This window comes from Montipora foliosa, chromosome 13 (genome assembly GCF_036669935.1).
Source record: "Montipora foliosa isolate CH-2021 chromosome 13, ASM3666993v2, whole genome shotgun sequence".
NCBI lineage: Eukaryota > Metazoa > Cnidaria > Anthozoa > Scleractinia > Acroporidae > Montipora > Montipora foliosa.
In genome coordinates this window covers 28,682,933-28,707,822 of record NC_090881.1, presented here as the reverse complement: position 1 = coordinate 28,707,822, position 24,890 = coordinate 28,682,933, and the positions used below count along the sequence as shown (strand labels likewise).

The window sequence follows — 24,890 nt, the reverse complement described above, 5'->3', positions numbered from 1 at the left end:
TAATATGACACGGAAAACAAGAAACGGAGGGCATTTTATACTGCGCATGAGTAATTATGTAAAACTATCTCATACGTATCTCTTTCTCCGATCCTTCAATAGAAATAGGTCTTTCTTTCTCTCTTTGTGTAAGAAAGGCTAGTGCGTATCGCGAACAGAAAACCACTAAAACTTCGAAGAAAACGACCCCCTGTTCCCCGTAACACCGGAAATTACGTAAAATAAATGACAGATCACTAACAATCATTTACACCGGATAATCTGCAAGCTACAATCTTGGACAAATTAAATGGAACATTGAGACCACCAATCCCCCCAAAATCAGTGATGGGAAAATGGCGCGTTTTGGCCTTCACGCACCTTCATCCTTGATTTGGGGGAGAGGGGGCATTTCTGTTCCATTTTATTTTGTCCAAGATTGTCTATGAGCCCCTGCTTGGCGTTACCAGTAGTATATGGGGTAATCACGACACGAAATCTTCTCTCGTTCGCTCAAAAGTTTCATCATCCGAGAGCACATCTCCCATTCAAAAAATAAACTGAGCAAGGCGACACTGAAAAAAAAACTAAATGCAAGTGGCATTTCACGGTAACATAAATTGCAAACAAAAAAGGGAATAAAACTATTGGGAGAAAAAAAAAAGAAAAAGAAAAAGAAAGAAATCGCATGTAAGGAGGATTCGAACCTTCTACCACAGATTATCTACCCCATCCAACTATCCAACCTATACCCACATTCTACGCTTTAGACTTTGCGTCCGTGCGCTAACCATACCGAATACGCAAACTTGTTGAATTTTTAAGAACTGCATTTGCGCTCCCTTAAATTTGTTGGCGATATTTACCTGATCTTCTAATTTTTCCACGCTGAAAAATAGAGCATGATTTACGTTCACAAAAGTGTTGATGGGCACGATTTGCAGGCTATCAGCAACGAATTTTGTCGATTTTTCACGATTTTGTCGTCTGGCCAGAAAGGTGACGGAACAGATTGACACTTTTTTCCATTGCCTGTTAACCGTGCTTAACCGTTGAAAAGCGTCTCAAAGCAGACGTTAATCGTATAAAAAGTCTCGTGAATCGTGCCTTAAACGTTTTAATGTCATGTAAAACCATTCAAGTGCTCTACAAAGCTTTAAAAGCGCTACTTTAATGCTTGAGTCTTTTGCCATTGCTTCGTTTAATCTCAGCGATGCGACCCTACATAGACCCTATAGTTTTATCGATTAACTCCCCAGAAATGCCTCTAGAGTAAGATCAGTAGTGGGCTTGAGAACTCTAACTCTTACTTTTGTTTCCTCGGGTATTCTTTTTCTCGATGGCAATTTTTTCGTCAATTCTACGTAGAGTTATACCCTTATTCTTGATCGTACTGGCAAATTTTCATTTTAGGTTTGGCTTTTTTATACGCTCCGCTTCTCTTAAAATATCTTCCATGTAGTATCTCAACATAGCAACACTAGCGACGAGCGTGACGGCGTCAGAGGCCAGTGGTTTCGGATGATTAATGTGTTGACATATGACCTCTTAATTGACCAAATCTTGAATTTGTGACGTGATAGCCTCTATAGACAATCTTGGACAAATTAAATGGAACATTGAGACCACCCCTCCCCCCAAAATCAGTGATGGGAAAATGGCGCGTTTTGGCCTTCACGCACCTTCATCCTTGATTTGGGGGACAGGGGGCATTTCTGTTCCATTTTATTTTGTCCAAGATTGTAGCGAGCCACTCTGGTTGGCCTATTAAAATAACACATTGATTGGCCTAAATAGCACTCTGGTTAGCCTAAACGTCACACCGGTTGGCCTACAGTTAGCTTACGTAGCTTGCGGTTTGCCCTTATTATGGGATAAAGGATTTCTTGCTTGCTCTGTTCACATGGCTCCAAGTCATAGGAGCCAGTCATGCAAGCCATTACGGTTAGCCTAAATTACACATTGCTATGAGCATTTCTGAACTGCTTTTTGCTATTTTTAGCTATTTTTTTTAAATTAAGAAGCTAAACATTTTCAAATCTACCTGTGGAGCATCACTTTATAACATGAGAATATTGTTATTCAGTAATATTAAATGATTCTAAAGAATGACATTCAAAAACATGTAGCTATACAAGAACGATTTTGTATAGCTTACAACATTTAAGGCTTTGCAGCTCCATATTAGAACTATTACTGCGATCACCACAATGTAAATGTAAACACAACCCTTTTTTGAAGAAAAAAAAATCCTGCAGAGAAATGAGGAGAGAAAAAAAAATATCCTGTAGAGCATTTAGGAGGGAAAAAAATATCCTGCCCACCAGGTTGCCAGAAAAAGAAACACTTGCTAACCAGAAATCACCCCCCGCCCCTCAAGAGTTAAATGGTCAGCCCATAGGTATAATTTAAGGTAACGTTTTCATGTCAACGTCGTCTTCATAGATCATAAAGTTCCTAATATTTTATACTTTGCTATTTGAGCCAGGATTAACTGTAGCTGTGCAAGCCCTTGTGGATTGGCAGCAGTTGTTCCTTTGTTGACTAACCTTTGCATGAATGACATAGGGCAATTACCTTGAGAACCAGGGATCCCAGGATCAAGACATGTTCTGGCCACTGGTTGAATTTTTTCCTGGTAGTCGTCCCCGGTTCAACATCTCAGTGGCAGTTGTAAATACCCAACTAGTTTGCCTCGGGCCGGTCTGGATTCTCAGCAGTTGTTGTTGAATGTTATGTTCTGTCGTGATTGTGTTTCATTGGCCCTGGAAACTGCTGTCATGACTCTGCATATATTCCTGCCAAGTTTGTGATTGTTACATCCTGCAAAACCATGCGCTTCAAGTCCCACGTATTTTTCTTTTAATCCAAACATGCAATAAGCATTGTGATAAATGTTGACAAAATACAAGTATTGTTCCCCAAATTAGGAACACCATCTATCACAAAATTCAAATACAATATTGTGTGAGATTTACATTTACTCAACTATGGGTTCGCATTCTAACTACACAAACAGATTTACAACTTTCATCTTGTTGTGTTATCCATGATTTGAAATTTTAATTTTTTTTGGGGGGGGGGGGGGGGTTTAATTTAATGCACAAGCGCTTTTCACTGTAGCCATGGACTAACTTTCCTTATCTTATTATTGATAGCTCAACTTTCTTATCACAAAACAAGTTATTCAGACCTAACCAGCAAATTGACTACATTTCATGAACGTTTCTTCTGTTTACTTTACAAAAGCGGGACTAAAAATAATAGTCACAATTTTGCCCAGTTTCATATTTTGACTCATTGGTTGGTTTTCATAACTGACAAATAAAATGAATAATTATGAGATACCTATCAGTGGCTGCTTTAGTTCTATTTTTCAATCCTGATCCACAACTTATGTATGATTTATCACATTGTCTACTCATTATCAGACATCGAATAACATTAGTGGCTTTCACTTTCTATTACACTTTGGTTTAATGACACTCCCTTAAAAAAGGCATGCACAATAAGAAATTATTATTATTATTGTGACAAGTCTAAGTCCAAAATTATCGATAAAATTACATCTTGTTACCCACATCAACACTCCCTGATAATTAAAATTATCAATGTTATGTTAGAACTAAAGAAACAAGAACTTAATTCAGATTTCTTAACAGCTGCTTTCGTTTATAATCTCTGAGTATCAAGTTTTTATGAGTCAATGAATCAATGAGTTAGTGCAGTTACCCTAACCCATAAAATGAAAGCTAAAAGTAATTTCAGAGAGTGGTTAAGCCTAATCACTAAAACAAGGGCTTAGGCTTAATCAATAAGTTATTGCTATGATGACTGTGAGTCTTGTTGACCATTTGACTCATAATCATGGGACTTCATAATCTATTGTTTTGCATTCAATGTTTTTCACTTTTACTGTTACTTTCTGTGTAAATTGATATAACTGAATTGAAAACTGCTCCAAGGTTGTTTGCAGTAAAATAAGTTGAGAAGTTTGTCTTCATCATGGAAAAATTACTTTTTAATATCTCCATGTATTCTCTCCAATAGAGCGACTTTCGCATGTCCTTGAAAAAGTATTTGCTATTTGTTTCACGAACCAATGTTTGGCAAGATTAAAACAAAGCTTCTCCTTATTCGCCAAGGAAACTCCTAATATGGGCAGTAACCACTTCGATTGCCCAATCACATTACTGCATTTCAAATGACGTCAAAGTGAAACCTTCCAGAAAGTTCCATGGAGAAATGACATTGTTTGCATCCGCGTTCACCAAGCCAATGAAAATTCGCGCTCGTTTGCTTTTGTTCGACGAGCCAATTAAATGCTTTGCATTTTTGTTTACGTTCTGTTTTTTGTTATTTTTCAAAGTCATATGAAAGTCACTCTAACAGACAAGTTTTGAACTGCACAAAAACTAAAGAACAGAGGAGAACAGAGTGAAGGTTCCCAGGTTAATTTGCATTTTATTTTGTTTTTAACAGAAACAAAACAACTTGTTCCCTTAAAAATTCAAAACTAGCCTATTAAATTATCATTGTTGCGAAAAATGATTACCTCCTTTCCCCCCCCCCTGTCAAATCATTTCGGGTATTTTCGTCACTTGTCACGCTACTTCCGGTTTGATTAAACGACCCATGAACAATATCGCTCTTGATTTTTTGTGATGTATCAAAAATAGAAATGGATGATCAGCACGAAAGACAGGGGGCTCCATAACACAGGCAGCCTTGGACCTTTCAAGAGCAGTAGCTGCTGCAGCCTCTGTGCCTTTCTCGTTGACTTCCACAAAAGCCTTGTGGATGACAAGAGAAACGTAGAGCTTCACATGGGCTGGTGCGATGCCTGTAAAATCAGCATCGAACTCGCTAAACATCTCTGTTGCCCCCATTTTGGCAAGGATATTATTGAGATGGAACTCCTGTGTGAACTTGAACCTTGGTAAAGAAACTTCCACTTTCTCTGGGTATACCTTTGATAACGATTCAATAACTTCGTCTAACTTGTCATCGGTAAGTTCTTCCTCTAACTTGGCAAGGCCCTGGATTTCATGGGGCAACAGAACAATCATGGACAGCTCTTTTCCCTTGTAGGGCATCTCTAGTACTTGACAGCTCAACTTCCCTGCGTCGCGAACATGCTTGAACCCTGCTGTCAAGTGCATCATCTTGACCTTCATCTTTTCACTTTCCGAGGAAAAGAACTCCTGATCATATGTAGCTTTCTCGTTGAACTGGTTTTGCCAGAAGCCTTTGAAGTATATCGCATTTACCAAGGTTAGTCGGGTTAGGTTATTGAATACTCCCTCGGCAATCAAATTCTTGATCTTCTTCTTCGTTTGTTCTTCAACCCATTTATTAACCTCTCTTCGAGCACCCTCGGCATCTTTCTGGTAATCAACCAAAGCTATCTTAGCACCGTAGAACTCTTTTGTTCCCTTGACGAAATCTTTTACCAAGTTGAAATCCTTCTGAACAAACAGTCGATTCGCAGCCTTCAGTTCATTGCCCTTGGCGTTTAACTCTTGGAGGACGGCAAGAAATACTTTTTCTTCAGAATGAAGTTTGTTTTGAGGAAGTCCTTCCCAATGGAGAGCTTTGTTTAGCTGGGCGGCTGTTTTACCTCTTGCACCCATGTAAGTCATAGCGAGCGCTACACTCAAACTGCTCGATGAATAGAAAAGGTTTTTTCCCTGAAACTTGTCGTCACTTTGAAGATGTTTATGAAGATCCACACAGAATTTGTTGCTTGCTTGAACAGCGCTTTCCATTATGAATACTTCAGCTATTTTATTGGAGTTTTATTGCAGTTGCGAGCGAGAGTGGAAAGTGTCTTGTTGCAAAATGAATTTGAAGAGGAGTTCAACCAAAGAAGGACGGTGCCTACCATTGCTTAATTAACCTCCCTACTGTTAGTGCGCATACGTTCTGCGTATCTCGAGATACTCGGATTTCCTGTTATGGCTAATACAGGGATATTTTTGCGCGGTTCAAAAGAACGCTATACAATTCTTTGTATTTTAAACTTTTTACTAATATTGTTGATTAATAATCTTCGAAAAATGCGTGGTTACGCCCAATTTTCTTTTTGGATTTCAATAACACGTATTAAGATCTGCTCTTCCCGGATATTCAGTAAACTGCGCAAACATACCTTTGAATTAGCAGACACCGTCCTTAAAACGGGTTTCGAATCAGAAGTCACGCAAAGTCTGTTTACCAGTCACGCAAAGATGGCTCTTTTTACCGAGTTTTTGGGCTCTCTTATTCCTCTAACCCTAACCCTGATGTTCTACAATATTTTGTGTCAACAGAGCAATACCACAGAGGTCCTCTTCGAGCACCCTCGGCATCTTTCTGGTAATCAACCAAAGCTGTCTCAGCACCGCAGAACTCTTTTGTTCCCTTGACGAAATCTTTCACCAAGTTGAAATCCTTCTGAATAAACAATCGATTCGCGGCCTGCAGTTCATTGCCCTTGACGTTTAACTCTTGGAGGACGGCAAGAAATACTTTTTCTTCAGAATGAAGTTTGTTTTGAGGAAGTCCTTCGCAATGGAGAGCTTTCTTATGAATAGAAAAGGTTTTTTCCCTGGAACTTGTCGTCACTTTGAAGATGTCTGTAAAGATCCACACAGAATTTGTTGCTTGCTTCAACAGCACTTTCCATTTTGAAGACTAAAGCTATTTAATCGAAGTGCAGTATCGTTTCGTTGCGAGCGAGAGTGGAAAGTGACTTGAAGTACGTGCGATAGATTGTTTTCACTGTCACGCAACAAAAAAATAAACGCCAAACCATTCAATGGAAAAGGCCAAGAAAACGAAAGTTATAAAATATTAATACATAAACAACTGTTCAAAGTCTCAAGTCTGTGTGGTAAATCATTTTTTAGTTATTGGCCGAAACGTCTCAGTAAGGAAACTTTTAAGAGCTTTGTATGGAGGCGCCAAATGCTACACCAAAATGGTACACTCATGAACTGGTAAAGATTAGGCATCGACACAATGAAACGTTGCAACTGTAAACCCACGGTCTCACGATGAGGCACAAAAATTTCACGGTAAAGAGATTCACAGGCCGATGGAATACATCTACCCCACCCTGCTTAAATCTTTCATTTCTTTCATGTAAAAATGATTTAATAACCTTTGGTAATTTTTTTCTTAAATTGGCTCAGCACTAACCACATTCATTTCCTATCATATACGCTGTATTTGTTAAATCTGTCATGGCGAATCGAATATATTAAGAAAGAATATAATAGCAAGACCGTCTGAATGACCTTGCCTCTTTATCACTTCCAAATGTTCTTCACGAGAAACGAAAACTTTATTTTGATGAACTACAATCTTGGACAAATTAAATGGAACATTGAGACCACCCCTCCCCCCAAAATCAGTGATGGCAAAATGGCGTGTTTTGGCCTTCACGTACCTTCATCCTTGATTTGGGGGAGAGGGGGCATTTCTGTTCCATTTTATTCTGTCCAAGATTGTAGTTATAATTTGTTATGACGCCGTCGATAAATCTCCAGGTTTTTGGTCTTTTGGGGTTGAGAGGTCTGAAAAGGAAAGGCCTTTTTTCCAACAAAGAAGCCAAGAACGAAACAATCACGCAAGGCGAAAATCGGAAATTAAAAATGCTGTATTTTCAAAACGAATACTCTACTGCTCTAAAAAGTTGTGGAAAGATTTAAATCTAGATTATCATCAGGGCAGCGCAGGAAAATTTTTAGAATTTAATGACGTCAAGTGGAAACGATCTATTGGGGAGTTCAACCAATTAAAAAACGGGTTTCGAGTGAAAAGTCACGCAAAGTCTGTTTACCAGTCACGCAAGTTCTAAAGATGGCTCTCTTTTGGGCTCTTATTCCTCTGTTCTGCAATTTAGTGTCAACAGAACAATACCATAGAGATCAAGCCGAAGTTATCATAGAAAACATTAACGATTTTGGCTTTGATCTACTGAAGGTTTTTAACCAAGACCACGGACTCGAGGATAAGAACGTGTTCTACTCACCAGCCAGTATTTCACTTTCACTTGCCATAGTGTTTTTGGGAAGCAGCGGAAACACAGCTCACCAAATAGCCAAGGCCTTTAAGTGGTACAATTATGAATTTGAAGATGTACATTTGGTTTTGAAATCGTTTCAAGAAGCGGTGCAGGAATCGGAACACGAGAATTTGGAGTTGAAGATTGCAAATCGAATCTGGGGACATCACGAATTGCACGAAGCCAACGAATTTAAACAGCGTTCCCTGGCATTTTACAATTCTCATCTGGCAAAAGTCGACTTCAAAGGAAGTTCAGAGAGAGCTAGAGTTGAGATTAACAACTGGGTTGAACAAAATACGGCGTGGAAAATAAAGAACTTTCTTCCTCCCAAAGCTGTTGATCCAGACACGCGTCTGGCTCTTATTAATGCAATATATTTCAAAGGCACGTGGCTTTACGCTTTTCAACAAGAGAGATCTTACCACGCCCCATTTTATACATCAAGTGATCGCGACAATTTTGTAGAAGTGGAGATGATGACACGTAAATCAAATCACAACTATTTTTCAGATGAGGAACATGATTGTCAAATCATCGAGTTGCCATATAGTGGCAACGATATTTCCATGTTCATCGTTCTTCCTAATGAGCTTGATGGAGTGTACCAACTCGAAAGAATGATAACCTCTGAAACACTGTCACTGTGGGTTATGTCACTTCAAAATACTACTGTCAAAGTATCCATTCCAAAATTTAAACTTAGTCAGCATTTTGAGCTGAAAGAAGCATTGAATAAACTTGGTATCATAGACTTGTTTGAACCTGGGATATCAGATCTGTCTGGGATAAGCTTAGTTGAGAGTCTACACGTGTCCCACGTCATGCACAAGGCCCACATTAATATCCATGAACACGGAACTGAAGCTGCAGCAGCATCAGGAGTTCTTTTGCGGAAGCGATCCATTGACCTGCATCCAGAAGTCCACGCCAACCATCCATTTTTGTTCTTTATTTATCACAAGAGTTCAAGTGCTGTATTATTTATGGGTCGAGTTAAAAGACCAAAAGTAAATGAGGATGAGCACATAAGTGACACTGATAATTCACATACAAGTGATGAATTATAGTTATTTTGTAACCAATGTTCACTTGTGGGATTACAAATAACGTCAACTTTTCATGCCACTAACTATGGTTGCTGAAACATAATATACCAAGCAGGAATTAAAGTGTTAGTCATCGGCTTGAAATTTTCCAGTGTGTGGTAACCTCACTGAGTTAGGATCTGTCGTGTGGGATTATCAGCATTTCTATCCGTTGCCTACAAGGAAGAAGTGAGAAACAGGGGTACTGAGCAGGCTTTGAAGGCTGTTGTGTTGTATTATTTCAAAGGGTTCACTTGGAATAAAGAATAATAATGTCATGCTTGTGCATTGCCTAGAAGCAAATATGCTTTGCTGGAAGCAAATATGGGCCTTAATCACACGACAGCTATAGTGAGTCCCGAGGGATTGAAAACTTTTGTTTTGCCCCACTGAAACCCGCTCCCAAACATTTTAACTCGTAAAGTGCAGGATACAAAATCTATTGTCTATGGTCAATATGGCCACCCCACAAATAAGGCCCATAATAATTTATGACACTGACGATAAAGTTTATTATTGACAAGTTGTGGAAGTACTTAAGCCAAGTTTCTGGATATCAGATAATCAGATGATTTGTGCTTGTTTTCTAGCCAGAGTGAATTTGCCTTGCTCATAACAAAAAAAAAAGTATTCTGAATGCAAAGGTTGTTAATCACTGTCACTGTCTGAGCTACTGCTGTCGCTGCTTCTACTTCGATGTTTCTTTTTTTTCTGTTCACTGTGGTATTTGTGTTTTTTCTTGTCCTTGTGCCCATGCCTACGCTTGTGTGACGAATGATGCTTCCTCTTTCTGTTTTTCTCCTTTTTGTTCTCTTTTGATCCATGTGAATGTCTTTCCTCTTCAATTTCTATCAGCGTTTCCACATTTTCATTCACATCAGGGGAAAGTCTGAAAACAGAAAAGGCTTGCTATTGAAGAATTCAAATTTAAAAAAATTAAATTCCCAGTTTGGGGAATGAAGAAGTTTTTCTTGGTCAAAACCCTTTAGTTAGTCCTAGCAGCTTGCAAGGCCCTAGCAAAGCACCACATCACAGCATCAAGTATCACTCAATGAGCTCATTGAATTTACAAATGAGGTGAAGCAGATACTTTGAATGTGCATTTTATAATGAGATTTTACTGCCCCATCAGTAAAATACGGTTAATGGAACGTGACCATACTAAAAGGGGCTATTCATGTCGCGTTAGTTATCTTCGTGTTCTTTGTAGTCGGTCGTTCAAGGTCATAAAATCAATGGTTTTGTTGTAAATAAAATGAGGACATAGTGACTTTGTTCCTAGATATCAGTTTATAACGCACACTTGCATTGGCCAAATCTGTTAAGGCCCCATTCATAACTGTTAAAGAGCACGTGTAATACCTACCTGCTCATAGAAGAAGCTGTACAACTGACTACTTTAATAGACAGAGTCTAGCTATAAAAGCCTCAGTTAGCCGTCCAAGGTTCACTTGGCAGTTTTGTCTTCTATAGTAAACCAACTAGCTGTTGGCATTTGTTAAAGTTTTTTCCCCTCCCTCCCTTTGGAGATGGGTTGGGTTTATCGCCCTGCCTTCATTAAAATTGGGTCACTCCTGCAAGGTGCCGTTAAGTCTGCACAGCGACTTCCCCCAAGCTTGTTGGCTCGTTTGCCTTTGTACATTGCTTGCTACCAATACTCTTGTCCGATCCAGCACGTGCTCTTTACCAATCAGCTCGTAGTGCTGGGGAGATAAGTGAGGTTGTTCTATATCACGCAATCTGGAAGTCGCATAGGCTAACCAGTCGCAAGGCAGTGTTCCCCTCAAAAAACGCCAATACGTCCGTTGTCTCGTTCTATTGCGCCTTACATTATGCGTTGAAGTTGTTGAAGTTAAACAATACAATACATACTTAATTGACCGCTCCCCACAGGGGCTTTTCAGGGCCATTGAAACACAACGAAACGACAGAACAGAACAACAACAACTGTTAAGAATCCCAACTGGCTGGAGGCAAACCAGTTGGCTATTTACAAGTGCGGCTGGGAAGTTGAACCAGGGACTACCACGATCAAATTCAACGAGTGGTCAGAGCGGGTCTTGAACCCGGAATCTCCGGATCTCAAGACAAGCGCCCTAACCACTGGGCCACACTGCCTCCAGAAGTTGAACTAAATTTAAGTGAAGAAATTTAAATGAAAGGTTCTTGTTCATTAGGAGAAGACTGTAACAGATTATTATGTCCTTTGATTATCAGTTTTATCACAACATTCATTTTACATGTTTTTTGGAGGGGGGGGAGGTAGAGAATAACAATGATTAAAACAAAATTATTTTTGCTTTTTCGCCTTAACCCTTTGACTCCGAGGAGTGATCAGAATGTAAATTCTCTTAACAATTTCAATATACTGTCAGGTAGACGGGCATTGTCTGTCATATTAGTTTGGATCAAATGAACTTTTGTATCTGGGGTACGAAAGGTTTAGATAACATCACATGCATTTCTCGTCCAACACTCACCTTTGATGCAATTGTTTCTCCTCTTTTTCACTTTGACTGTCCTCATCACTACTCGTATCCCTGGTCTTAGATCTTTCTTTTTTTCTGTAAAATTCACTCCTGCTGTGTTCTTTGTCGTTTCCCCTTCGATGATGCCTATGACGGCTATGATCTCTTTCCTTGCTCTTGTCCATTTCTCGGTACTTTCTGTGTTTTGCCTCATATCTCGCATCACCCTCTCGTGACCTTCCTCTGTCCATGTCTCTGTGTCTGTTCCTCTGTTCTCGGTTCCAGTCTCTGTCTGAACGTTCAGACCACCTTCCATTGTGTGGTGTACGGCCTGGGGAGAGTTCATCTCGGTGACTGAACTCATTTCTTGGGTTTTGATACACATGAAGAAAATTGCAGTTCTTTCCACGGGGACAGCGGTTCCTTTCAAACAGTCCTACAAAAAGTAGTCGCCAAAACGTAAGTTATAATTATTGAGAACCAAAATAGACGGGTGACTTGCTGGTTACATATAAACTTGCATTTCGATCTACTGTTTTAGAGGATATCAGTTTTAGTGACAATCCTTACGCGACAACGGAAAATAGTAATAAGTAGTTCATACTAATTCCTTAGCTCACTTGGTACAAGCCATTATTATATCTTTCAGATAGTACGCGCCCTGTGATTAGGGTGCCATATTCTACAGTACAGCTCGCTCAAATTTTCATAAAACATTATGGAGCAAGTTTTTGATGTTGTTTCTGTTACATAAACTTGCCAAAATACTTGAATCTTGCAAGCAACAATTTCAAACAGCTAGGAAGTTTTATTTTTTCGGATTTTGACGCGGCAATCTTTGTGGCAGTTGAACCTTCCACTTGACTTTAACTAGTTTCCTTGCCCACACGCCGGACTAACCTCATTTTCTCGGTCCATACTGTAAGTTATGGATCCTTTTTTTTTCCTGTTGATTTATGGCCCAAGTGTGAAGCGCACGGGCCATAAATCAACGGGAAAAAACTTGGTCCATAGCTTACAGTATGGGCCTTGAACTCGGTTAGTATGAGGTATGTATGCCTTACTCCTCTCAGTGCCAATTTTTAAATCAGTTACATTTGTAAGTGCACATGTAGACTCATTTGTTTCATTAGAAGTGAAAATCCCCCCAAGGGAAGTGACTGATAATTACTTATGGATTTACCGGTAATCATTAACCTGCCGCTTGACCTGTCAATTACCATCATTGTCAGGGTGTTCATAAAGCATCAGGAATAAAGTATTAGAGATTTCTCCAGCGTCTACATGGAACTCTCTCGATATTATCTTCTCTTAGTGGGCATTGTAGTCTCAAGAACTTTATTCATTCAAACTTATTTGTCTGTTACTTCAGAGTACAATAATGAAAACCTTCAATATGCATGTGTTTCATGCATTTAGGTCCAAATACAGTTATTAATCTTATTCATGTAGTGCAAGTTCTCATGCCTACTTGACTAAAGGCTCGATTTCTGCTGCTCAGTCGAGATCAGGTATAGAGTGAGCACTGGCTTATTTGCCAAAACAGCAAAACAGCCATGACTAAAGCAAGTTTCTTGACATGTGCATAAATTTAATGCAATGTAAAATTCAAGATTTAATGTTGACCAAAAAAAATAGTCTTGGAAAATGAGCATCTTTGCTTGACACCAACTTGTCAATTGAACATAACCAGATGGCATAACATACTATTACTACACATGAAACAATTTTGGTTCATCTTCCCCAATGTTTAGACATGATGTCAAAAATCTCTAGGAAAATTCAGCAATGTTTTTCAAAAATCTTGGAAAATGATGACATTAAAGAAATAAAAATTATACACATTCAAGTTAAGTTAAGTTGGCCAGAATCAAGAGTCATTGTTTGAACACCTACATTGTCTTGTAAAACATACCGCAAATTGCTGATTTCCACTTGGTAACAGGCGAAAATTCACAAGAGAGTTGCTTGGATGCATACCATCGAGCATTAAAGATAGCAAATGCTTTGGCACATTCTTCTTCACTAAGAGAGAAATGATCCAACTCCCCATTGAATACAAAATTGTAGGAAATCAAACATGTATCCCGGTATGCTAGGAAGTTTTCCCAATTTATCATTAACTGTAATAGACTGAGGCTTGGAAAACTGACCCTACACCCTGAACTTCTCTGAGCTTTCTCAGGAAACCATACAGTGTGTCTAACAAACAAATACTGAGGCACTACATTTCTTTGAGAGAAATGCAAATTTGCTTCTGCTAAAAGAGGAAATCAGTAGACACCATGCTGTAAATAAATTAAACGATGAAATGATATATGAAATGCGGATATGAATCAAGTGAAGCTATGATCCTCGCAGTTATGAGCACAATTTTTGCAATTGCGTAAAGAAGCCTGAAAAATTCAGGGCTTCAACAGGGTTTGAACCCATGACCTCGCGATACCGTTGTGATGCTCTAACCAACTGAGCTATGAAGCCACTGATGTTGGGTGCTCGTCATTTTTGGGTTCCAATGTTCCCTTGAGGAATGAGTCAACAATGAAATGATATATGAAATGGACCATATATGAACTGTGGATATGAAATCAAGTGAAGCTATGATCCTCCCAGTTATATATGAACACAATTTTTGCAATTATGTAAAGAAGACTGAAAAATTCAGGACTTCAACAGGGTTTGAACCCATGACCTCGCGATACCGGTGTAATGCTCTAACCAATGAAGCCACTGATGTTGGGAGCTTGTCATTTGTGGGTTCCAATGTTCCCATGAGGAATGAGTCAACGATGAAATGATATATGAACTGCCGACCTATGATCCTTGCAGTTATGAATTGCAAAAATTGGTATCGCAAGCTCACTGGTTCAAACCCTGTTGAAGTCCTGAATTTTTCAGGCTTCTTTACGCAATTGCAAAAATTGCGTTCATAACTGCAAGGATCATAGCTTCACTTTATTTCATATCGGCAGTTCATATATCATTTCATCGTTGACTCATTCCTCACGGGAACATTGGAACTCACAAATGATGAGCACCCAACATCAGTGGCTTCATTGGTTAGAGCATCACAACGGTATCGTGAGGTCATGGGTTCAAACCCTGTTGAAGTCCTGAATTTTTCAGGCTTCTTTACACAATTGCAAAAAATGCGCTCATAACTGGGAGGATCATAGCTTCACTTGATGTGAATAAATTATTGTTGAGGAAATTCATCCAGCTGGAGAAATCGAGAGGAAGAAAATAGACAGTTGAAGACAAAATCTTGTTATAATGTTGACAGTTTCAACAGATGGCAGTCATCTTTATCAAAACTTACACTAAGTAAAATGTCACAGAATGTTAAATACTGTATGACCTAAAAAATATTACACTGAATCAAGTGTCATGAAAGGTTATACAAGATTTTGTTTGGGCTACCGTAAGTACAATACGTGTATTAATATGAAAACGAAAAAAACACTTGGTGACAGGGCTGTCTCTGCTGCTGCTCCATCACTCTGGAATAAATTATTGCTAAGTGCAATAAGGGAGGAGGATCATTTCGAACGATCAAGTCCAAATTGAAGACATTTTTATTTACTAGAGAAGCTTATACTTTGTATAGCTTTTGATATTTTGAAGACTTTTTTTAATTCTAAATGTTCTTAGCTTTTTAACTGTGTAAAGCACATTTGATCATATTTACATGCTAATCTGCCCTATAGAAATATTAATTATCATCATTATTATTGTTATTATTATTATTATTATTATTATTATTATTATTAATAATACCATTCATACCTCGAAAACTGAACATAAACATTACCCCTGAGGTGTGGCTCATGGTTACAGCAAACCTAAAATAACAATTATGTCAAAGAGAGTCAGTGGATCTACATTGGGCATTAAAATTTTAGTAAATCAGGATCACATATGATGGATTGGATAAACAAGAATGGATCACTGAGCAGATCAAAGGAAGAAAGAAAAACAGCAAGCAAGCTTATGCAGTACTGCAGTATTCCATGTAAGGTCTGCTGATCTGGCCAGATCCATCTCCAACAGAAATTGTGGACTATAGATAGATTTTTTGTAAACAGTAGACTAAAATTGATGAGCATTAGCTGTGCTTTTTGGAACTTAAAACCACTAAAAAAATCCATGCATCTTTTTTAGCTGGGATCAAGAACTGAGGTAAGGATACCCAGGAAGATGCTAATGTTCAGCACAAAGCCCTACAGAAAGATCACCTAATGCTGACATGTACCTTAAACTGTACAACAGTGCCGGCTTTTCTGAACTCAGGAAGTGTGTCTTCATAAAACTGTTTGAAGTTTTCATAGGCTTCTTTTTCATCATACTGTCAACAACAACAAATAACGAAAGGAGATCAGTGACCACCTTTGAAAATACAGGTACTTATGCTGGTATCCAGACATTTAACCATTATCCTGTGAAATCGCGTGGAATATCGCCTGATACTTAGCCAACTCAGCCTATGGCCTCGTTGGCTATTAGACGATATTCCGCAAGATTGAGCAGGATAATGGTTTTATTATTCAACACATCGATGACAAAGCACAATTTTCTACGTTTATTGGAGCTGACACACAAAATTAAGTATATCACAGGATATCTGTTGAGTACGCACAACGAATATTGCGTGTGCCATGACCATATTTGGACATTGTCACAATGTGTTGAATAACAATAACCAATATATTTCGTGTCATAATCCCTGTTGTTATGTTTCCCACCATTTCTGTGTCTAATCTATAAAATTTGAGTTGGATTTCAATGACAATTCTGCTAGAGATTCAATGGCATTGGTGTCGCTTCATTGTACATGTAAACCATAACAATCAAGTTAAGGTGAGTTCATTCACTTGCAGTAAATCCAGAATAAGAGCAAATCAAGCTTGCAACTCAAACAGTTGAAAAATGAAAAGGGGACATGACAAGGGGGACCATCAAGAAAAGGGCACACACTTTGTTGCCTACAAGGTTTTTGCAATACCGGTATTTTATAAATAATCCAGAAACACATTGTACCTTGCTAAAATGTACTTAATTCCTTCATACCATTCAAAATGAAATTACAGTACACTGTACAGTTAAACATGATTTTTTGTACTAAAATTATTATACTTTTTATATTACCAAGATAACAATGGGTCCTGGAGTGTGACTCGTTAGAGCCACACAAATGAGAAACGCCACGCAAATGAGACATGAATGGACTCCTATATTCTAACAATTCAAACTGAGTTCCTTTATCCCTGTTTTTAATACTGTCTGCTTACAGTTATAATTATCCTTCGCCTGGATTGGTGAAAAGCAACAACTATCCCCATTCATGTCCCATTGAGCGCTACACAAGTTGTTTGTATTAGATAGGATGTTAGTCACCATTGGTTTAGTCCTAGACATTAGTCTAAGTACAAAAGGTCTAGTTAAGTCAAAAGTATCACTCTGTGAGCTCTTTAGTTTACTGTAAGGAGTACCTTTACTGTTTATGAATAAAGAGAGGGAACTTTCGGGGAACCCCAATTGAAATTTTGTATTATTTCGTACAATGTCTTTGATATGATACACATGTCAGCTACACTGGTCCTCACAAACCCAGGGTATCTGGCAATCTGATTTCCGCTAATCAGCACCCTGACATTGTGACATTGAATCTTTGCAAAGAAATTAGTCTGGGGCACATGGTAGGAACGTTTCTCTCCTCTCCTCTCCTCTCCCCTCCCTAATCTACAATGTCACTCTTTAGGCGTGGTCCCCAAGAAACACCGAATGGCATACAATTTATCATTTATCATACCCTGATGGGGATAGTATTAATGACCACATCCTCAAGGGACCCCTGCACCCTCCAATATGTCCGGGTAGACGATGCGATCCATACCCTCAAGTCCCTGAACAGTATTATGTAGACCTCTACTTCCCTTTTAGGTTTCATTCACATCTTAAACCAACTTTCCGATGCCTTGGAATGGGTTTTAATTAAAGCACAATTACGGGTTACAGTGTGTCCTTCATTTCCTCAACGATTTTTTCATAGCTGAGCCCTCTCGCCTCCAATGCCTGGCTAGCTTTAGTACCGGGGTACATTACTCTATTTTTTCATGTCTGTCCATGCCCCTGTTGTCGCATCCAAAACAAGTTGAGTTCATGGGTACTGACCTAGATACCCTCGTATGGAGGCGAGGCTTCCCACGGACAAACTCCAACACACCCGGGACCCACTCCATTCATTTACCTTTTGCCACTCTGTGTGGCTAAGGGAGCTTCAATCCCTTATCGATACCTTACAGTTTGCTTGCAAGGTGGTAGTACCTGGGAGAACGTTTTTATAGTGCATGATTAACTTGACTTAGGGAATACCCAGCCTTTTTCACCACATCCGGTTGAACAAAGAGTTTATTGAAGATCTGACAATGTGGAAAGCTTTCCTCGCTGGGTGGAATGGGCGCTCTTTCTCTTTAGACACCACTGTTACCCCTTCTCCTGGTCCAGAACTGTACACCGACGCCTCTGGCTCCATTTGTTTGGGGGCTATTTCAATGGGGCCATGGTTCCAGGGTAGGTGGCCCCCTTACATGCAGTTAAACAGGGATTGGGGTATATACTTCGAATGGCAGGAACTTTTCCCCATAGTGGTAGCATTCCCAATCTGGTTCCCCCATCCCTCAGGGAAACGTATGCAATTTTGTTACGATCATGAATCTGTTGCGGCCATTAACAATTTGGGCCATTCAAAGGCTTCGTGCATCATGAACCTTCTTAGGTTACTTATTCTAATATCCATGAAACATAACTTGTTTGTTCGAGCATGTTACGTCCCCAGGGTTTCTAACAAAATTACTGAAGCCCTTTCATGCTTTCAGGATGCCCATTTCTGGTCAGCGACTCCCAAGAAGTTCAAACTAACACAAGGTTGGGACTAGCGTGGACTACGAACCGTACGTACAGCTCCAGAGAAAAACGCTTCCTCCAATTTTTGCCTTATGAATAGACCTATGTCAAACAACGGGGACATACTCCCAGCTTCTGAGGGGATGCTTATTGATTTTTCCTCGTACATCACTAGAGCAGTTAAGCATAGTACTATAAAATTGTATCTCTCTGCAGTTCGTAATTTACATGTAGTGATCCTCTTCAGGGAAAACTTCTCATGCAAAAGGTGCTACGGGGCATCCTTCTTTGCCAGGGCAGGTCTCGCATGCAACATTAAATTGTATTGTATTTCCCAAGGTCTGCCAGAAGAGTTGGTGTCAGTGAGTCAGTGAGGTCAGATGGCTTAATTACAGAACAGCAGCAATGTTCTACCTCTAGGCTGGTATCTTGATCAGCTTCATCAAGCATGGACTGAGAGAGTCGGATGTCATTGTACATAGCTGGAATCATCAATGTGACACTTGATGATGGCCTTGGATGTTGCCGTGAACACCTGCACATTAAGAGTTAAGAAAGAATGAGGTGCTTTCCCCAGAGGAAGATGACTTTCTAACTCTTTGGATAAATGAGGGAGCTAGAGCCTTCACTGTCTGTGCTAAATTATTGTGGCTTTATGCTTGGAAGGATTGGCTTTCAGAAAAAATGTATGGGTTGACATTGCTGACTGAGAATATCTTCCAATCACATAGTGATTGACACACTCACATCGCCAAAACACAGTACACCCAAGCTCAGAGGCCTATAACAAGATCTGCTTGTTAGTTTACAATGGAGCTGGAAAAGTATGTGATCTTTGGTTTTAATTTCAAGACAAACCCCTCATCACCTTTCTCCAAATCTGCAGGCTCCAGTCTTCAGATAAAATGAGCAATTTACTGTATCCTGTTAAAAAAACACTCATGATGGTCTTTCAAATCAAATTTATTACATCAATAAATCATCTTATACTAATAATTATTGGTAAATATCCAACAATAGCCACCGACACTGAGGTAAATAGTTGTTTTAGTACGTACTAAAACAGTGAGATAATATAGCACAAAAAGATGATTTTAACTCATTTATTTATGCAAAAATTACAACATTTCTTAGCGCAAATTCTGCACAAATTGCTCAAAGGTGAATAGTTAACCATTATCCTGTGAAATTGCGCGGAATATCACCAAGTGGGCTAAAATCAGGTGATATTCTGCAAGATTGAGCAGGATAATTGTTTTATTATTCAACACATTGATGACAAAGCACAATTTTCTATGTTTATTGGAAGAAAAGGCTGGATAAACTACCATTTTTCTCCGCGACACACAAAATTACTTAAATCACAGGATTTCTGTTGAGTATGCACAACGAATATTGAGCATGCTTTGACCATATGTGGACATTGTCACGATGCGTTGAATTATAAAAAAGGATATCCGGAGTTTGAATAGCCAATCAGCGCGTGTGTTCAATGCTATCCAATGTTTTAGTATATACCTAATAATAATTATTGGTTTACTGTCGGAAAAAAACTTACTTGCTCTGTTCCATAAGATCTCTCAAGTACTGGGGGAGCAAGGGGATTATGCCAGGAATCACTTTTCTAGATTTCGAAATAATGAGCAATCAGTTACCGGTGACTCTCCACTCTCAAACACAATCTCTCAAACATGTTGTGTCAGCACAACTCTTAACCTTTATTCCTTCCTTCTAAAGTTTTATGAAGGCTTACACAGCAAAAATTGGTTATTAACCCATTGACTCCTGGGGGTTCCCCATTGACGAGTAAAATCTCTGGCGTTAGACAGAGTAAAATACTAAGTCTGGCCGGTTTAGGCTGTCAAAGGGTTAAAAGATCATTGATGATAGTCAATTTTTAACCAACAGTATGAGAACACTCACTTCGATGACACCAATGATCCCACAAAAACAGTGGTGTTGATAAATGAGAAAAACAACTTAAGGCTCTTTGTGTGCATTTTCAAGTTTGATTATTCCTTGTTCCAGTTCTGTTCCCCACATTTCAGTTCCTTGATAATTAATAGACATTGACTGAAATGGCATAATCTGGCCCTCTAAAGCCAAAAAATAAAGAACTTCTTGACGTTTTTCTCATTGTAGCTTCACATGATATCTTATACATGTAGCATTCAATGCAGATGGTATCATTTTCCTTGATTAAGATTTTTTTTTAAAATCATTCTCTTTGATTTCTTCTTATAAATTTTCATTCCAGTAAAGAAAAAGAAAAAGTTTACCACCATGAGTTAACAATAAAGATTTGTCAATATTATTACCTCAGCAGTTGATGGTTTGTCCAACTCCTTAAATATGGCTTCCTGGTAAAAGCAACAGTCCAATATTTTTTGCTTAGATGTTGTTAAGTACTTCTGCATTCAATTTGTTATATCAGTTTACACTGAATCTACATTGACAATCTTCACTTTCAATTGACCCAACTGCTAAGGAACTGATACCACACAAAAAACCAAGCAAAGAACTTGTTAAAGGATTTAAATTGAATAATTGTCATTTTTCCTAAAAATAAGACAACTCACATCCAACATTAAATGAGATTCCCCTTTTACAAAAGTACTTTTTAGTAACTTCATATACGTACCTGAAGATCGATAACATTAAGGATATTATTGACAACCAATGACAAGGTAATAAGTAAAAAAGACCACTGCCCAGAAAGCGTAACAAAAATTCAATTCATGGCTAAACCTAGTTCATTCTCCCCTGTTGGGATAAGTGCTGGATGTACATTACATTCTTTTAAATTAACTTAAAGTATTAAAATTATATTACTTAAGCTATCTGCTGAGTGTACATCTTTACAAATAGTAACCACTGTATTAAATTAATCTATGATGTGTCTTTTCAACTAATGCTGCTTTCTTTTAAAAGATACAAATTTGTCTGATGCAAGAGCCCCAATGATTCAGCGATGAAGACTTGCGCATAACTTCACTGATGTTGTTCAAGATTTGTCAAGGATTTTCAGAAAATAATTTCTACATGTACATGTATATTTGCAATGCAGTTAATTTAAAGTTTTAATACAAGAAAAAGGAAGAGTGATAAAGAGTGAGAATGAAAAATTGAAGACAGATGAAATCTGTCTTATGTGTGATAACATCCTAAGTTAAGTATCTCTTTCAATCCTGTGATCTAAAAGTTCATTCTCCTAAGAATTGCCATAGATTTGTTTCTTGGCTAGTCATGAGAGTTTGGTTTTATATCAAATTAGAATAATCTCCCTTGCCTGATATGGTATATTTTTTAGCAACCAAACACAGGTACACTCTCTGAAATGCCAGCAAATGCATTAAATGAGTGTATGCTTCAGATTATGAGCTTTATATATTTGTTTAAGAGTTAGGACAATTTGAGACTTTTAAAAACTCTGTCGGGATAGATCTCCAAAAGATTGGAGACAAATAGAAACAACCATTCATTATGATAATAATAATAATAATAATAATAATAATAATAATAATAATAATAATAATAGTAATAATAAATTTTGTTTTTAATGAAATAAAGTACATGTAAAGTGGGATACAGGCTTTTCAGTGAATATGCAACTCCATCAACAGTGATATCACCTCTTTTGCTTTAATTTCTTTTTGTTTTCGTTCTTCTTTCTCCTTTTCTCTCCTCTGTTCTTCTTCCCATTCTCTTTTGATTCTCTCCTACAACACATTCATGTGGTCAAAAATACGCATAAAAATATAGCTAGAAAGGAAGCTCTGTAATACAGACATGGTACTAAAAGCTTTCAAGAAGCATTGCTGTCGTTAGAGGTCATCAGGGCACACCAAAGCCAAGAAAGAGAGTGTTTATGTAGCAAAGCAAGTTTGACGCAGTGGTGAGAGCACTGGCCTCCCACCAAGTTCAAGCCCAGTTTCGATTCCCGGACCTGACACCATAAGTGGGTTGACTTCGTGTTTGGTTCTCTCCTCTGCTTCGAAGGTTTTTCTCCAGGTGCTTCGATTTTCCCCTCAGCAAAAGCCAGCTGATCCCAGCTGGCAGTAAGCTGTGTTCCAAGGTCACACATGGACTGTATAGCAGCTGCCAGAGGCACCATAGTATGCTTTCAGTTCGACCTTGTTGAGCTGCGTCGTTGCTGTACTTTGCGACGACCACTAGTGAGACACATTATTATTAACATCATTATTCTTATCACCTCTTGTTCTTGTTTTTCTTTTATTTTTCGTTCTTCATCTTCTTTTTTCTTTCGAAACCTCTCCTGAGCAATTACTTCTCTCTCCAACCACAAGCGATGTTGAGTTTCCCTAAAACAAAATGTGTACATAATCATGGGATGGTAATAATATTTTTACCACTGCCACAATCTCAAACTTATGTAGCTCTAACATTTTCTACTGCACATGCCATCAAAATTCTCCCCTTTCTTCCCAACTATTTCTTAACCCTTCAAGCAAAAAGGCAACTCCAATTTCCTGCTGGTAAAGCTCAGATTAGGATTAAAAGTTACTGATATTTTGTGGTTTCTTAAGGTACCTCTCCTTTTCTTCTTCAAGTAATCTTTTCTTTTCTTTTCTTTCCTTTGCTTCCAACTTGGCCCTGATAATAGAACAAGTCAGTTGTTAAAGGCATGTTGTGTCTACGGTTTATCTGGAAGGAAGAGAAAAAAAATTCATCACAAGTGACTACAGTACATTGGGAGACAAATCAGAATGCTTGACTATTAGGACAAAGTAAAATGAACTTGTTATATACTGTACCTTAAGATTGGATCATTCTCTATTCTCCACTTCTCTATAATTATATAATGAATTGAATCAGGAAGTTATCATCTTACAGTGCCTTTCATAGACATTCAGAATCATTGCAATCATTGATGTGGAACAGGTTAATAAGTCAAATTGGGCATTTTCATTGACTAATTTTAACTTTAATGAAAAGTGAAAGTGTTAATGTATTGTGATCTTTAGAGTCAGTATGTTTCTGAAAGATATAGGTTATAAATACTGTGTACATAGACGCTATTATCTCTGTTACTTGCAACTTTCTGTAACATAATTTCAACTTCCTGCTGCATTCAGTGTAAACTGTTTTTGCACTTATTATATATTGGTTTGTCAGATTAAAGTTCTGCCAGCCCTTCTCACCTAAAAGGCAATAACTACATGCACCTGGGTAGCAGAGGATGTAAAGTGCAGCTTGGAGGTGCAGGTTAGGGTTCCAGGTCATTGTTTTACCATAACTGAAACAACCCAAACTTACAAAAAATGCTAACCTTAATTTTAAACATTATTTTTTAGGCCTACAAATGATTTTCTTTTCCCAGTTGAGTTCAGTAACGCTCTTAAGTCTGTCAGGAATCTCACTTCACAAGATCAACTGTAAGAGTCATTCTAATAATAGTAAGTCTCGCTAGTTGTTGTCGCAAAGTACAGCAATGATGCAGCTCGACAAGGTCAAACGGAAAGCATATGATGGCACCTCTGGCTGCCGCTATACAGTTCATGCGTGATCTTGGAGCACAGCTTACAGCCAGCTGGAATAAGCTGTATGCTGGTTTTTGCTGAGGGAGGAAAACCGGAGAAACCAGAGAAAAACCCTCAAAGCAGAGCACAAAACCAACCCACTTTGGTGCTCTCACCACTATGCTAACCCTGCTAACTTGTACTTACAGCATGACTTTACTGTCGGCTTGCTGAGGTGATTCGACCTCTAGAGCCAATTGTCGAACGTGTCCGAAGGAGGAATAAGAGGCCAACTGCTGCAGTTGAAGGCAACCCTAGGGCTCCCTTTTCTATAATTTTACGGTACAGAGGGGTGAGTGTCACTTCTATCCCGTTTCAAGCACAACTTGTCCCCAGTAATAATGGTGCTCACTACAATAACCTGCAATTGCAACCTGCAGTTTGCACCCTCCACCTGGGTTGAAAACCAACTATTTCAGGTCCAGTATATGAAAGACCAGCCACAATATGAGACTGATATACATTTTGATCATACGATTTTTGGGCTTCTTTGGCTGTTGTTGCTTTGTCCTCAGAATTTCCAGGACAAGAAAGAGGGCTGCAGTGCTGTACGTTTTTACCTTCAAGTTCTTCTTGCTCTCTCTTTTTTGCTGCTTGTTGCCTTTTCTGGCGTCGCCTTTCTTTCTTTACAAGCCTTCTAAACAGCTTATGACTGAAAAGAAAAGGAAAGAGAATAAATTTTATAGTTACCCATTATCCACTATGCTCGGAATAGCAAGAAGGTACCCACCTGAGCTTAAATTGGGCTTCCATTTCCTTGATAACTTTATCATCGGATTCTTCTTCTTCGGCCGCCATCTTGTAATTTAGTTTAGTCACCAGGCTTCTTGTCAACAGAGAGTCATTTTCACACTCTTCCCAG

The 24,890-nt window shown here is 38.6% G+C and overlaps 1 protein-coding gene and 2 pseudogenes across 1 annotated transcript; 1 reads left to right on the top strand and 2 right to left on the bottom strand.

The window, feature by feature from the left end:
- Window positions 1-4,547: 4,547 nt before the first annotated feature.
- LOC137982291 (leukocyte elastase inhibitor pseudogene) lies at window positions 4,548-7,179 on the bottom strand (annotated as a pseudogene).
- Window positions 7,180-7,453: 274 nt separating this feature from the next.
- LOC137982290 (leukocyte elastase inhibitor pseudogene) lies at window positions 7,454-9,395 on the top strand (annotated as a pseudogene).
- A 210-nt stretch (window positions 9,396-9,605) lies between these two features.
- Window positions 9,606-24,857, bottom strand: LOC137982289 (U2 small nuclear ribonucleoprotein auxiliary factor 35 kDa subunit-related protein 2-like). The gene is made up of 15 exons (XM_068829367.1): window positions 24,759-24,857; window positions 24,589-24,680; window positions 23,264-23,297; window positions 23,040-23,102; window positions 22,702-22,810; window positions 22,121-22,207; window positions 20,807-20,848; window positions 20,047-20,112; window positions 19,357-19,412; window positions 18,903-19,023; window positions 15,838-15,930; window positions 15,372-15,427; window positions 13,501-13,610; window positions 11,598-12,021; window positions 9,606-10,006 (listed from the first exon to the last, which is right to left on the bottom strand). Exons 1-15 carry the CDS (start codon window positions 24,824-24,826, stop codon window positions 9,766-9,768), a joined length of 1,662 nt encoding a protein of 553 aa, XP_068685468.1. The 5' UTR covers window positions 24,827-24,857; the 3' UTR covers window positions 9,606-9,765.
- Window positions 24,858-24,890: the final 33 nt, after the last annotated feature.